The following is a 16,235-nucleotide window of genomic DNA, read 5'->3' on the forward strand; positions in this document are numbered from 1 at the left end:
CTGTTACCGTAATTATATAGAAACATTTTCAATAGAACAATTCATTTTCTTGAAACAAAAGAGAACTCCGGTATGGTTTTGCATCCCGGTAGTAGATAGTTAATTATATCACATACAAGTAACAAACCGTGTCTGTGCTTATATACTAGTATGCCAACGTCCTCTTTGTTGACATCTACATACTGAATAGAACAAAGCACGGTAGAATTTATATTGAAACAAACAAAATCAAGGAACTTGTCTGTGCTGCAATGCATGCTCATTTTCATGTTTATTTATGACAAGTATGCAGATTTATAAATTCATCAAAAACTTCCAACCAACCAACCAACCACAACCAACCAAGCAAGTAAGTATCTTTCAGAGCAATGACGAGTAAGATTCTCATTTACGAGTAGTTAACAATTTGAAGTAGTTTACACATTCCTGTCGTCGCGCCCTGCAAAGATGACAGTATGAATATGAGTGTAGACAGTGGAGATATACAAGGCAACCTTAGACTGTCTATGGCTGGGAGGACTATAGACTTGACCACAGACAAGTAACTGTCTGTGACTTGTGACTTTGGCTTCAGCTTTTCGGACACGCTTGCTTTAAGATAAGCTTGGGCAAGCTAAAAGCAATAAAAGATAGGAGGATGGAAGTGTTAAAGGCCAAGGTCCACTATATAAAGAGGATTATGGGTAATGTATGCATATGCGGGAAATTCAAACTGCTGTAAGGAGCACTGACTTTGCCCTCGTGTCTTCATCCCATTTTGCACTGAAAAAGTTTCACATGGCTCTCATATTTCATATATACTGTTTGTAAATATATAGTGATGCAACATGAGTAGAAATAACTGACGTTAACTAAGTTTGGTAGACAGTATAGCAGGTTTACCGTCAAACTGACCCAAAATTTGTTTCAAATTTGTCTAGTAAAAACCGTTGGCCAGTTGTCAATTAGGCTTACAAGTTACACAAAGCATGATAAGACACTGTGAATGGTGCAAATAAACAACGTGTGAAATGCCAAATACCGAATGCAAACAATACAAGCGAACAAAAGAGTCTGTGTGCACTCTGTTAGTCCGATATTTTGCCTAAAATCAAGCTCACATGTGCGAACGGTACGTGAAAATGATACATTGTTACTGAAATAGAATGACATAAAATGAAACCAAAATGTTTCTCAGTTTGATCGACGTACGTTCTGGGTTGCTACACTCCTTAGTAAAATCACAATTTCATATAACTTTTTGTGCGCGCGACAAGTGTTTTCTGTGAAGTAGTTGTGTCGTTGACGTACCTATACCTAGTAGGCAGTGATGTAGATAATAGCCGGTTACCTACCGGTCACAACGCCCAGCCATAACTTATAAGCACAGGGGCGTGTATTATTGCTTAGATTTCCGTTTTCTTAGGAAAATATCATACGAATCTTGCTGCTACAAATGTATCGATCTATAGTACTACGTATACTATAAATATACAGGTAGGAATATACAGGTAGGAATATATATTCAAAAGGTTGTTATATTTAGTCTGTAGACCTGGAAAACAACAATCTATGCAATATTACACGCCCCTGTGCTTATAAGTATAACCACGTACAACAGTTTAGTTGTGGGACCGGCTAAGGAAATTACTAAAACCTGACGACCATTGTAAACAAATCTAAGGTCGGAAAATTAAATATGAGTTTCCCAGAAGTACTAATAGCAAGTAAAATACCCAAAGTGTAAAAAAAAAGACAGAAATAAATTCATAATTATTTGGAAAACATTTGAGGATTACGCAGTAAAACAAGACTGGCCACGCTATCGCTAGCGAAAGCCTTCGTAGGCTTCGAACTAGTTTCATAGGGACCGGACGTTGAAGGAAGGGCAAAGCGAAGTGTGAGGTCAATATGTGACGTCTCATGATGTATGATACAACAACACGACGTTTACGTAGAGTAGAACTAAATGTTTTCTAAACTTCAGCGGAAAGAAATTTTGTCGATCGGACACTGACTATTTTCAAATTCTTAAAACATCTGAGAAAAATGAAGAGAGGAAGCAAAATGTAGCACTGACAGACAAGATAGACGTACGGTACGTGTACAGGAGGCGAGGCACACCATGTGGTGCAAACTGGACAATGATCGTGCGTGGCACGTATATGACATCAGATGTAATACATGTAGCTAACCAAATATTCTTGGAATGCAGCCTTTCTTGTAACAAGTATTGGAAATTGTCAGAAACCTGAGGATTTTATGACTGAATATATTTCGATCAAGAATTCCCATACTTTCAGTTAAATTTTCTGATGACCCCGAAGCAAGACATGTTTGAAACATTTAGTGCGACATTTGATACTGATAAACGAGTGATATAATTCATAAACAAATCTAACGTTGGCAACTCTTTTATTTCTGTAATGATCATCAAATTTCAAGGACAACTGTATATGTTGTACACATAGATCATACATCACTGCCTAATCTAGTTCCTATACCTGTCGACTGTTCTCTACGATCTCTAGCTCTGTGCATGTTGTGGAGATGAACGTAACGCGAACTGACAAGACTACAAGTACAATCATGGAGGCATCATAAATATTTGTTTCATTCGAATTTGGAGGTTGAGAAATCGTATTAAATTCTTTCCAGATTTCTCAAAAATCGTTTCCATATGTTTTGGCACTATCCAGCAATAATCCTCGTCATGTAAATGACATCGACTGACATCGTAGTCAAACATACGCACGGAGACAGGGCGGAGACCAAACAAGAGTCCGTACTCACCCCATCACGACGTATGCATTTATGCGTTTGTTTTGAAATAGCTGGTGTGGTACTCGTACACATCGGGATAACTCGGAGAAGCACATGTTTGTGATTTTATTGACTGTTTTCTGAGATGGGACATTGGGATTGGAAATACAAGTTTAATCAATCATAAAACAGCCATAACAGATACTTTCAAAGAATTAGAACACGGAAGGAAAATAACGGGAACATCAATGACATTTCTACCAAACTCGAGATCGCACGTAGCTAGCTACCAAGTGTACAGTAAGTATGGAAGTGCAAAGCTTAGTCCGCTCTGACCTGTGCGATACTTGCGAAGTTAATTTTGAAGTTTTCACGATTATGTTTTCAAAACACGACCTACATGTAATCTAAAAAAATTCTCATCTATCTAACGATTTTGGTGTGATAACGATCGACCAAATGCCGACGCTAGTGTGTACGTGTGCAACTGTAATCTAGTACCTTGTACAAATGATACAAGTAAGTAAGTTTGTTCGTACCCAAGAATTTCAGTTTACAATTTCAATGATACAAATTTCCACTGTGTAATAGTGTTTGGATCGTATTAGAACAGGTCCCTCAATATATATTTTTCGGGTTATAATTTGTATGTATAAGTTTATAGAAATACGTGTTTCACCCAGACTGGGTGTCTGGCCGTACGTACGCAGCGGAAACAAACGTATCAGAAACACTGCCACTAGACTTGAAAAAAACAAGGGACTCTTCGGATTAGGCAAGAACTACATGTAACCAATATGTGTGAACAGCCACTAATATGTTGATAAACTACCTGGGTCGGATTTACCAAATGCTCCTCCCAGATAAACAAACGTATTCCGTTGCACATGCGCAAACCTACTTCCGTAGCGTGGGCACATAGCCTGTTTGGACCTTGGCCTTTAAGTCGCGATAGCGTATTCAGTAAACTGTAAATTTCACTTGTTGAAAAGATATATCTTTGAGTATCTTACTCTATGTATATATGCCACTGGCATAATATTAGTAAAGCAGATAAACTTGGGGCACGTCTCTCCGTGGTGTCACTTTGTACCATAGACAAGTAACTTGTCTGTGTTTTGTATATAGGCACACAGACTAGACAAGTAACGAAAGTAACGAGTTTCGTTACTTGTCTGTGATAGACAGTGGAGAGGAAAACCCCACTGTCTATTGTCTATGCTTTGTACGATCTTTGTACGATTTGTAAGATCTTGCGCCCACAAAGAGGTATTCATTACCTGTGAACTTATTCAGCTCAACCCCCAAAGCGCAGAGCCAAGGTCTTACTACAAGCATGGAGGTATACCCCCATGGTAAAAGACTATACCTCTGGTAGAAATTCCCCTTAGTTAAAAGGTGACGAAGCGGAACTAAAGCGATACACTATCATGGTGTACAAAATCCAGGCGTTACAACCGTCTAAAGTCCTTGATAAATATAAATGTAACTCAAATTAAATCACAAACTTTAACCTACTTCTGTCACTTCATCAGGAGTGCACCATATAGACCTTAATGGGCTACTGTCATGCTGTGTCTCAGAAGACAAGTGAAATGATGACAGCGAAATAGCTGGGATCTCGATGCTGGCTTTTTCTTCTCTCGGGTCATGCGATAAAAACTCTGTAATAGTCTAATTAACAATTGTTTGTGTACTTGTCAATCAAGTTAGGAAAAGAATGCATTTGATTATTTTTACAATTATTTTTAATGTATATATTTTCTTTATCTCTTTCAATGCTATGAGTGTTTATAGTTTTGCTCGTATCTGTAAATGTACGATTTAGGCCGGTGAAACTTATGAATAAATTAGGATCATGATTGGCATGATGTAAAAGCTAGTATAAACTGCCGTAAAATTCAAGGATAGAAAGGTACACGCTAGGACTGCACATGGAATCTACGCAACAGAGCACTTTGACTAGAATTCTGGGGACGTGGGTTCGACTCCTACACGTGTAAATATTTTCCCAATGATTTAATTTGTGTGTGTGTGTATGTATGCGCGCGAGTGTGTGTCTTTATATACAATGCAAAATTAATTTCTAAATGTGAAAGTGTATCGTTTCTCCTCGACATGGATGTATTAATGAGTGTTTACATAGTATTTTGCGTATGCGTATGCGTATGCAAAATCAAGCAGTATAAATACTATAATATCAGCATGCTGCCTCTGTCATTGGTTTCTATTGGATTTATTTATATTTCTTACTTTCGGTCATTTGTCTCCCGAAAAAATACAGGCTTTGACAGCCCTGCATACGTACGTGTGCATGACCGTGCTTGTCAAATGAATTCTATCTGGTTGATTCTGATTCGTGGAATATTTTAGATATTCATTTTAGCCACCCAATCAGGAAACAGAGATTTGTTCGTGACCTTTGAACTAAAGCGGCAAATTCAAAATGGCGTCACGTAGTAATTCTCCTCTGAGGTAAGTTAGCACGAAATACGCAATTTTAACGCTTTGAACTATACGAATAAGTTTCAACAATGCACAGTTGTATCAAGTTATGATCTGGGAACGATATGTCGTCACGGGGATCGTGCAGGTGGTTTTGAATTTGGCTTATCGAAGCGATTCGGTTGTTTACTGTCATGCTGGCGCAAGTTCCGTGTTGACGAGCTACGGGATGTGCTAGGACTTGTTTCATCTCTGTTAACCTACCGTCTATCTACAGCGTTTCTTGTAGTACAACAAATATATATTTTGAGAAGAATGATGTCTAACGAAGTTTTAATTTGATTTGATTGTAGACTTTATATAATCACTCGTTCTTGAAAAAAATTATGTTTCATGTTTGTTGTGATTATTCAAATTATTGTGTACCAGTGTGGCAGTACTACGACATAGTACCAAAATTTCATGTACTCGATTCTGACTTTGTCCCTACACATTGAAAAGGAGAGGGACAATGTCAGAATCGAGTTCCGACTTACTTCGTCTACAAACAAACATGGCTTAATCCACATGACCATTGCAATCATTTCAGCAAACTACTTGTCTAATAATAAATTGCATTATCGTTACCACTACCAGCAGATTTGTTTACCGTCCCCCCCCCCCTTATTGATTCTACCATAGACCGTATTCGTATAGGGTCTATGATACTACTCAGTATATGTCAGTAAGGTCTAAGATTTGGTTAGAGTATTTAGTTTGTTGTGCATGTAAATATTAGAGTAATCATCACTAAACATGGACTACATTGGCTGCATGTTGAATATAACCTATAATATTTACAATCGCATATTTACATGTAGCCATAGTGTAGTGTACTCATACTAGTCATAGCTTATTTTGTCACGGATAAAGGCATATCAGAAATTCAAAATTCTGAGATGTTGTAGCCATTCTAATGTGAAATTATTTACTTTCGAATGATAGCAGAAAGACAAGACAATTAGATATGTTGTACACTGGTTAATCAAAGGTAAAATTTTATCATGGATGTATTCTTTAGAAAACTGGGTATGTTTTCATAGTATAGTACTTGGTAAAAAATATGCAAAACTTTCATCTGACACTAGCATGATTTGGGGAGCTAAAATTACATATGCTAGTCATGACATGAATATGAAGTCACAGAATACTCACAAATCACACCTTAGAGGGGGGAAGAGAGAGAGAGAGAGAGAGAGAGAGAGAGAGAGAGAGAGAGAGAGAGAGAGAGAGAGAGAGAGAGAGAGAGAGAGAGAGAGAGAGAGAGAGAGAGAGAGAGAGAGAGAGAGAGAGAGAGAGAGAGAGAGAGAGAGAGAGAGAGAGAGAGAGAGAGAGAGAGAGTGTGTGTTTGTGTATGTATGTATGTATGTGTGTGTGTGCACTGGAGTGTTATTAAATGATATTGTGCCTATATTTGTGTAGGGTCTCAATTAACAGGTCATCCAGTGCCAGATATCCAGCCGACAAATCACCAGTCATTGGAGAACCTGTTGCTAGGAGAACACCAGCACGGCGTGATTTCTTAAGTAGTGATGGTGAAGAAGACATTCATATTCCATCTGTCAATCAAAGACTTGGATACCTTCGACCTTCCAGAGAACTTCTGGAATACTACCGTAAAAAGATAGCTGAGTTTGATGGTGAACATGAAGAAATGATCAATAAATTAGACAATTATAAATTAACATATGAACAACAGGTATGTGTAGTGAAGGAACATACGTTGATAAAAGATTAATAAATTAACAGTAAAATTTGATTTTTTTTGAAACTGAAAATATTGAAAGTTCAATTACAGTATACAGCAAGAATAGAATTTTTTCTTTGGTTTTTAGGAATATTAGCAGTGTGGCTGCTAAAGTCAATTTGATGTGCTACTGACATATAACGGTTTCATGTGACACAACTTGAACATTTGGTGTTCCCTTCTCCTTTAGTAAGTGGTCATAAGAAAACTCACTTTTATTGTTTTGATCCACAACAACAGTTTTACTATATTACATTATAATTAGAGGTCACACAGGGTAGTAGGCAGTTCTTAAATATTTCAATTTGTCAGCGGTCTTTCAGTATCAGTTCTTCATCAAAAGAATGAGAAATATTGTAACAATTACTACATTTTCTACCGACAGCATCAATTACAATGGGAACTAAGACAAAGAGAAGAAGAAATAGCAGAGTTACAAAAAGCCCTCAGTGACATGCAAGTTTATCTATTCCAAGAAAGGGAACATGTACTTAGGCTGTATTCAGAAAACGACAGGTTAAAGATACGTGAACTTGAAGACCGGAAAAAGATTCAGCATCTTCTAGCTCTTGCAGGAAGTGGTAGTGATGAAGTCACTTATTTCCACAAAGAACCACCGTCTAAGGCTGTCATTGCTCAAAAACACCCAGTCAAGAAACATCCATATACACCAGGTAAATAGTCTTTTGCTACAAGTAAAAAGTTCTATCTAGTGTGTTTGGCTGTATGTTTTCTGAAATATACAACTGCCGACATCACACATCATTGAAGAATGGAATCTGTTTTACGAACAGGGAAAGTAAACAAATGATTTGGATTAATAACAGAGACTTGTATTACATTCCATCATTTGATAAGAACAGTTGCATCATTTTTTATGGCCTCTTTCACTGTTCACAGTTCATAAACTCATTTGAAATTACCCTGGCAATTCATGCACATACAAAGTGGCCATAAAACTGCTCTTATTAAACCATGAAAAGTAATACAAGTCTCTCCCGTTCCACTATGCTGTGCAAAATGTTATTAATCCAATTCATTTGTTTACTTTCCCTGTTTGTAACAGGTTTCGTTCATCAACGGTCTGATGTCTGCGGTTGTAATATGAATTAATTTTACTTAATGATATATTTTGTACATGTAGTTATGAAAATTAACTCATGTCATTACATGACGTATAGTCAAATTCAATCAAGTTAATCACACCATTGTAGAGGAAGGGATTTGTGTGTAAGATCTTGGCAAAAGGCATAAAATTAAAAGGTACAACTGTACACAATTTAAACTGATGTTGTGACTGTGCTTGAAGTAGTTTATAGAGGTGAAAGCAGTGCTTTGCTAATGCTAATATAATCACACTGTGATCCGGCTGGTATAAAAACTGTAGATCTACACACAAAAATAAATCTGCATAGATTCTTCCTATACACTGATTCACAGCTGTTAAACCCAGAAATTTTGCAGGTCTACATATATATGTGATGAGGTGTCCGAGACAATGTCATACTGTGAGTGTTATTATTAATTAACGTCCATTGATTATTGATAGATTCAATGTCAATATCATGCGACTGTTAAGAGCTACATGTTTAGTTTTCATCTATCTTTACCTTATCAAACTAACCATGCCACAACTATGGGAGATTGTAAAACTGGCTAAGATGAAATATTTTGCTAAATCATCACAAAAAGTTATGATTTTCTTCACAGCTGATGATGTCAATATGTATAATCTGAAATCACATGGTTCAAAAAAAGACAGCAATATAGAAAAAGCAGCAAGGAAAGCGAAAGGTGAGTAGAAACGGTTAAATTTCAGTTTTTATTTCAATGTGCCCAGATTTCCTGGACATACTATGATACATGGGGTTAAAAACCAACAACAAGAAATTAGAATTTCTGAAGTGTGTTCCTCATACATACATATATACATACATACATTGTACATACATGCATACATACATACATACATACAGACAGACATACATACATACATACATACATACATACATACATACATACATACATACATACATACATACATACATACATACAGACATACAGACAGACAGACAGACACGTACTTGCATGCACACACACACACACACAAACAAACACACACACAAACACACACACTCACACACAGTAATCACAAAAGTTACTTTATCACTAAATCTAATCTATAGGTAAATCATCTCCAGGTGAATCAACACAGGCCATGAGGGACAATGAAACACTGGTATTACAGGTAGAAGCACTGCAGGCTCAGCTTGAAGAACAAACCAAAGTAGCGAAAGAACAGGTTGATGCCTTGCTAGAAGATAGACGAGTTAGAGTTGATGAGATGCAGACAGTTATGGATAGAGATCAACACAAGATACAGACACTGACAGACAAGTAAATCAACTATATTTTTTTTACAACATCACACCTTTTGCACAAATGCCAGTGTTTTTGTTTAAAGGCAGTAAACAGGTAAAATCTACCTGAGTCTTCCTGTCACGTTTGCAGAATTCCAATCCAAATTATGGCAGCAGTTGTATACTATGAATACTGTAAACGTGCAAATAACACTACTAGTTGAGGAACATAGCTTGGTGACTCTATAGTATCTATTGAAAAGTTATACATTGCTCCCTATGAATGTTTGTTTACAGCTATGAGCAATACATTCACCTTGATATTGCATGTACACTCAGTGTCACTGGATTACTATCTCTAGAGGGAGCTCTTCAGGAGAAAGGTTCACATCAATGACTTCAGTTAGTTTTGACAAGAAAGAGATGGCTGGTTTATTTTTTTTTTTTTAATCTTTCTTTGGACCTTGGACATAACCAGGTTTAAAATACATGCATGTACACTGTAGTCTGCATATTTTATTGTCCTGGAAAGCACATTGATTGCATATGGTGTCAGTAACTCAGAGTACATAAGCGGAAATTGTGTTAATATCATTATTGTTGTTTGTAATTGTCACAGGTTACACAAAACTCAAGACTTACTGTATGACAGTACTAAAGATTACCTAGAGCTGAAATATGAACACAGGGCGAATGAACGCAGATGGATGATGGAGAAAGACAGATTACTTCAAGAACTGGATAAAGCTAAAGAACAGCTGAACATCTCCAAAGATGATGTCATTAATATCTCAGAGAATGTGTTTGAACAGAGACAGGAACAACAGAGAGAAATTGAAGTAAGGCATTTCATTTCCTTCAACATCATTCTAGAAAAGAGTTGTTTTATTCTGTTATCTTGATGTAGCTGACAGGATAGTCAAAGTTTGCTTTGATATTTTACCAGTTTTAAGTTTACAAGGGTATAGTTTGATCGACAGTGTGTTCTTAAACACGCACCAGGGCTATATAAAGGGCATTTTGGGTAATCTATGCAAATGCAGGAAATTTGTTAAAACCTTATCCTTTTGTCTAGGTTCTTGAGAATCAACTACAGCGGTGTCAATGTTTAACAGTGGTAAAAACCTTTTGTTTAGGTTCTTGAGAATCAACTACAGCGGTGTCAATCTTTAACAGTGATAAAAACCTTTTGTCTAGGTTCTTGAGAATCAACTACAGCGGTGTCAATGTTTAACAGTGATAAAAACCTTTTGTTTAGGTTCTTGAGAATCAACTACAGCGGTGTCAATCTTTAACAGTGATAAAAACCTTTTGTCTAGGTTCTTGAGAATCAACTACAGCAATGTCAATGTTTAACAGTGATAAAAACCTTTTGTCTAGGTTCTTGAGAATCAACTACAGCAGTGTCAAAAGATGACAGATATGTACAGAGAACAGGTCATTAAGTTGGAAGATGAACTGTCCAGGATTAAGGAACAGGATGACGTCAGTAAGGAAATATTCAAGGTAAGAAATATAATTTACATTCATAGTCTTGGTATTAGGGTGACCCTTTTAATTTTATGTTTTGTTACAACACCTTAGGCCAAAAAAAACCAAACAATTGTTTCTGGTCAGTGCACACATCACTTAAATACCCTTGTGTTTGTCCAGCCCATGCAGTCTGCAGATCTGGGGAAACACAAAAATACCCCCCCCCCCCCCCCCACTTCAGTGAAGACAACTGCAAAATCAATCATGAACAAGCAAATGACATCTGCCTCACATATACACTTGCTGTAAAGTACTAAATAAAAAAGAACAGTACCTGCCATAAGTCATAGATTGAGTGACAGGTTTATTGAGAATTAAAATTTATTTATTTTTTGCCATAAAGGGGAATGCCACTCCAGGAAATAGAGGCGTTTTCATTAACTTTAGATTCTGGAGAGTCATTTCATGATTTTACATCATGTACATTATGAATGATTTCAGAGAAATGCTACTTTGAACTTTTGCCTCATTTTAGGATTTTTGATATGGGCCACAATGCCTCATGGGAGTCAGCATCAATGCATATGCAATAAGTGAACAATGAATATTCATGCTCTTAGGTGCTTATTGCCTTCAGTGAAAATGTTATGAGTATGAATGATGGGTCCTAGTTGGTCAGTTAGTTTTTAAAAAAACATGGCACTTGAGCACTTTTATAATCTGATGTTGAACCCATTGCAATATGGTCATCTCTTTAGACCATTAATCACTATAAACTCTACCTTACACCAAAGTTGTGTTTATATTGTCAGTTCTCTGTAATCCAAAATGTAAACCTGCACTAGCTGCAATTTGTACATTTCTTTTCATCATATAACCAAAGATATATTCACTAAAAATTGGTCAATTTCTAATAAAAGGACATTGTATCTGTTAATTAGAGGTCGATATTATGTGTAGGTAGTGTAGTAACAAAGTTTAAATATCGGGTAAAAGTTTGGTTTTGAATCTGTTCATATGTTAAAACTGTACTAGTTGTAACTGGAGTATCATTTTTCGATCAGAGCACGACAATATATTCACTGAAAATTGTTAAAATATAAATAGTTAGATATTGTACATTCTAATCAGTGGTTGATATTATCCATAACTATTACAGAAACAGGTTGAGGTCATGATCACCGTTGAGGGCGCTGATTTTTAGGTGCAGACCCAAAAAGTCATTTCATTTTATTTGTCATGTATACCACCACAAAAATATGTTTACCCACAAGTGATGTGATACTGTTCATGGTGTACGATATTATGAGTAAGATTTTGTACCTAACAAAACATTTTTAAAAAAAAAAGCATTCCAGTTGCAGCTAGTGCAGCTTTAACAGAGAAAGTTAAAACACATCATAGTTTAATTGCTTTGGACTGTGCATAAAATGTACATGTATGCCCATGGACATGAAATGTTTATGATATTTTGTTGATATAGGATCGTACCACAAAGATGGGAAGACGACTTGCACTGATGAACCAAAGATATGAAGCTCTGGAAACAAGACGGAATCTGGAAGTGGAAGGCTTCAAAACTGACATTAAACATCTACGCAGTAGACTAAAGGAAGTTGAAAGACAGTTATATAGGGTAAGTCATCATAGTAATGGGATATACAGGGTAAGTCACCATAGTAATGGGATATACAGGGTAAGTCACCATAGTAATGGGATATACAGGGTAAGTCACCATAATAATGGGATATACAGGGTAAGTCACCATAATAATGGGATATACAGGGTAAGTCACCATAGTAATGGGATATACAGGGTAAGTCACCATAGTAATGGGATATACAGGGTAAGTCACCATAGTAATGGGATATACAGGGTAAGTCACCATAATAATGGGATATACAGGGTAAGTCACCATAATAATGGGATATACAGGGTAAGTCATCATAGTAATGGGATATACAGGGTAAGTCACCATAATAATGGGATATACAGGGTAAGTCATCATAGTAATGGGATATACAGGGTAAGTCATCATAGTAATGGGATATACAGGGTAAGTCATCATAGTAATGGGATATACAGGGTAAGTCACCATAGTAATGGGATATACAGGGTAAGTTACCATAGTAATGGGATATACAGGGTAAGTCACCATAATAATGGGATATACAGGGTAAGTCACCATAGTAATGGGATATACAGGGTAAGTTACCATAGTAATGGGATATACAGGTCGTTATGAATTAGATTTATCATTGTCAGCACACCTATCAACTATTCATTAGCTAAACATATTTATAATGAATGGTTGTAAAGAGAAAACGAACTCTGCAAATTCCCACTGTGTGACAAACACTCAAATGTTCAACAAGATTATTTTTAGGTGTAAAAAAATTGTGGGGTTCCGATAAAATTCAATTTAAAAATAGGTGTTTTTTTGGTTTTTTTTTTTTTTTTTTTTTCATGTGTGAGTGTCTAGTTCAGGTTTTCCATTGTTTTCCAAATGGTCTCTGTGTTGTTTATTTCTTCCTATCAGATGTACAGCCATTACAGATTGGAAGAATAGTTTTATGTTGTCTTTTTAAGTTGATGTCAGTTTCCGCACCCACTATTTCTTGCGAGACTTCGCAATTTTTGTGATTTAATTATCATTTTTCTTGAATATGTAAAAAAAAAAGTTTAGGGTCAGCGTGAAAAACTAGGTGGGGTCTCTGGTAACCGGAACCAAACAACTTTTTTTATTTGGTCTTATCACTTATAGTTATTATTAGTATGAAGGTGGCATTGATTTGAAAATAAAGGATGCATCCGATTCTCTTCCACCAATGTTCAAATTGATACCAATTCCATACTGATAATGAAAGTGAAAGCAACAACACATTTTGTCTCGTTTAACAAAATATTTATTAAACAGAGAATCATGAATATACAAGTACCTTCAGTCATTTCAAAATGTAACACAGATGCATCGCTTTAGTTACTTTGAAGTAGTTGTTATCTTAACCCAAAATCCACAGTCATTCAAAGGTGTAAGACAATTGCAGGAAAGATTAAATGTCTTAGTGTTTGTCTTTCTCATTCCCTTTACATGTGCCTGTCTGTTTCTTTCTGTTCCTGTGTTTCTTTTCTGTGTCTGTGTCTATGTCTATTGTAGCTCTGTCATCTATTTATGTCTGTGTCTGTGTCTGTGTCTGTGTCTGTATCTGTATCTGTGTCTGTGTCTGTGTCTGTGTCTGTGTCTCCCTCTCTTTGTAACTCTGTGTCTGTCTGTCTCCCTCTCTTTGTAGCTCTACCATCTGTCTGTGTCTATGTCTGTCTCCCTCACTTTGTAGCTCTGCTGTTTGTCTGTCTGTCTGTCTGTCTGTCTGTCTATCTCTTCTCCCTCTCTTTGCAGCATTCTTGTATAAGTATGCAGTATTCAGATATAGTTTTTATTCAGTGAAGAGAAAGTAGTATTTCTTGTTAAAAAGGGAATAACTCTAATTAAAATAAAAAATGGTATAATTATTGAAAACATAATTTGTACATTGTTCTGCAGGAATCTTCTAAAGGATCCTTGTATGATCTGGCTCATTTTTCAAAATTGTAAATTAATTCATGCATAATTAATGATTCTGTAGATTTCAATAGAATCGATGTATGAAACATACACAGTATCCATTACCTGTGAATGGTTCATTTCCCACGACGACCATCAATTAATGTCTTTCATCTTTTTGTAATTATGTCTATATAAATATTGTATATATTATCAGGTGACTGTTGGTATTGGTGAAGGCGATGACATTGCAATGTTACAGGACATCAAACGCACTGCAAGACGATCCAAAAAGATGCAAGGAGAATTACAGAACTTGAAATCTAAGATTTATGGCATTGAGAATGATCTGAGACACCTGTAGATGAAAGAATCCCCCCCCCCCTAGCAATTTACATAACAATATAAACATTTGTTATGCAAATACATCAAGCATCTATCATTTTTTTCAAGGGGGATTGCTGAGATCGCAATAGTGTTATCTTTGTTACTTATTTTCCTTTTATTTTCATTGACATGTTGTAAACTTTTGTATATAAATACAGTTAGCAAGTAGAATGGTGGGTGTGCATCATTAGTAATTGTAAACCTTCAAGTGATAAATATTACGGCTGGTATTATTTGTCCAATATTTCATTGTGTCAACATCAGGAGTTCAGTATTATAGAAATTTGGAAATATAGTATTCGATATTTTATCTACTCCCAGTAATGTTTGTTTTGTTTTTTACTTTGGTCCACCTTTGCTCACTACAAGAGACCAGACAATGATATACAACATCTAAATACAAATAAATATATATCTGTATGTAAAATGAAGATCTGTACTCTTAAGACATTGTTGTTGATATGTGTGTACAAGCAAAGCTTTTATTCAAAGTTACAGATTTCATGTAGTGAAGTATTTCCAATGTTATATACTGATTTTGATGACGTAGGATTGTTATGTCGTGAAAGCTGTCCACTTCTTGTAAACTGTTATGTGTTTGTTTTGTATTTCTGTAGTGGTAATGTATTGACCCACAGCTTGCCTGTAAATAACCAATGTCTGAAGTAGAATTTTGGCGGTCAGTATATGTACATGGCCTGAATATGAAGGCACTAGTAGTAATGCTGTTATGAAACAACTATTTCTCAAGGCTGAAAGCCAGAGGGAAATAGTTGCTACATAGTGGCACAAGGGATAATATGACATCTACTAGTGCCCAAATAAGGCAAGGCAATAAGTGTTTTATAACACATCAAATTCCCTTGCTCGTATTCTTTCAAAGAGTGAAAAAAAATCACTGGTAGGACTAGTCTTGTGCTAATGTAATAGTGACCTAGGGAAAATAGAAAAAAAATATTGTCATCTGTATGCAAATTGAGGTCACTGTAGTCCATACCATGTGACACAGTCTAATCCAATCACGAAAGGCTATTGTTATAATATCAAATATCTGATTGTTTGACAACCTGTTTCTTAATAATAAAGACCAATTTTAGACACACAAGTAGTAGAACAAAAATGCTACTTTTTCCTTAGGTATGCATTATGTGCTATTTCTATCTTGTCTGAATGTTGACAGACCAAAATTAGAAACTTGAGTGTTACTCATACAGCATATAACACAACAGTAATTATATAACTACAACCTACTTCTCATAAAAGAAAATTTCTACTGTCAGTCCAAAAACATTTTGGAAAATGAATCCCAAATTTTGGCTTCCATCTCACTAACGTTGTTCATTAGGGTGGACTTCAATAGAGTGATTAATTTCGACTCTTTTGAATTGAAATTTTCTTTAATAACTTTTCAATTATAAAGTCACTGCCATAACACACTAGCATATGGTACATTGTATTACCGTCTATTCTTTTTTTCTTCTGTTTTCTTCAAAACCTTGAT

General features: G+C 35.9%; 1 protein-coding gene across 1 annotated transcript; it reads left to right on the plus strand.

Annotated features, from left to right (window-relative positions):
• Positions 1-5,188: 5,188 nt before the first annotated feature.
• On the plus strand, positions 5,189-14,711 carry LOC144434522 (coiled-coil domain-containing protein 77-like). The gene is made up of 9 exons (XM_078122986.1): positions 5,189-5,217; positions 6,649-6,925; positions 7,359-7,647; positions 8,684-8,767; positions 9,160-9,370; positions 9,953-10,172; positions 10,714-10,839; positions 12,290-12,442; positions 14,565-14,711. Exons 1-9 carry the CDS (start codon positions 5,189-5,191, stop codon positions 14,709-14,711), a joined length of 1,536 nt encoding a protein of 511 aa, XP_077979112.1.
• The last annotated feature ends 1,524 nt before the right edge of the window (positions 14,712-16,235 follow it).

Source organism: Glandiceps talaboti, chromosome 1 (genome assembly GCF_964340395.1).
Source record: "Glandiceps talaboti chromosome 1, keGlaTala1.1, whole genome shotgun sequence".
Taxonomy (NCBI): Eukaryota; Metazoa; Hemichordata; class Enteropneusta; family Spengelidae; genus Glandiceps; species Glandiceps talaboti.

Excerpts from the sequence above, each read along its gene's own strand:
- LOC144434522 (XM_078122986.1), top strand. The coding sequence starts at position 5,189 with ATGGCGTCACGTAGTAATTCTCCTCTGAG. Across the intron at positions 5,218-6,648 it reads CGTAGTAATTCTCCTCTGAG|GGTCTCAATTAACAGGTCAT; the intron begins GTAAGTTAGCAC and ends ATATTTGTGTAG. Across the intron at positions 10,840-12,289 it reads TCAGTAAGGAAATATTCAAG|GATCGTACCACAAAGATGGG; the intron begins GTAAGAAATATA and ends TTGTTGATATAG.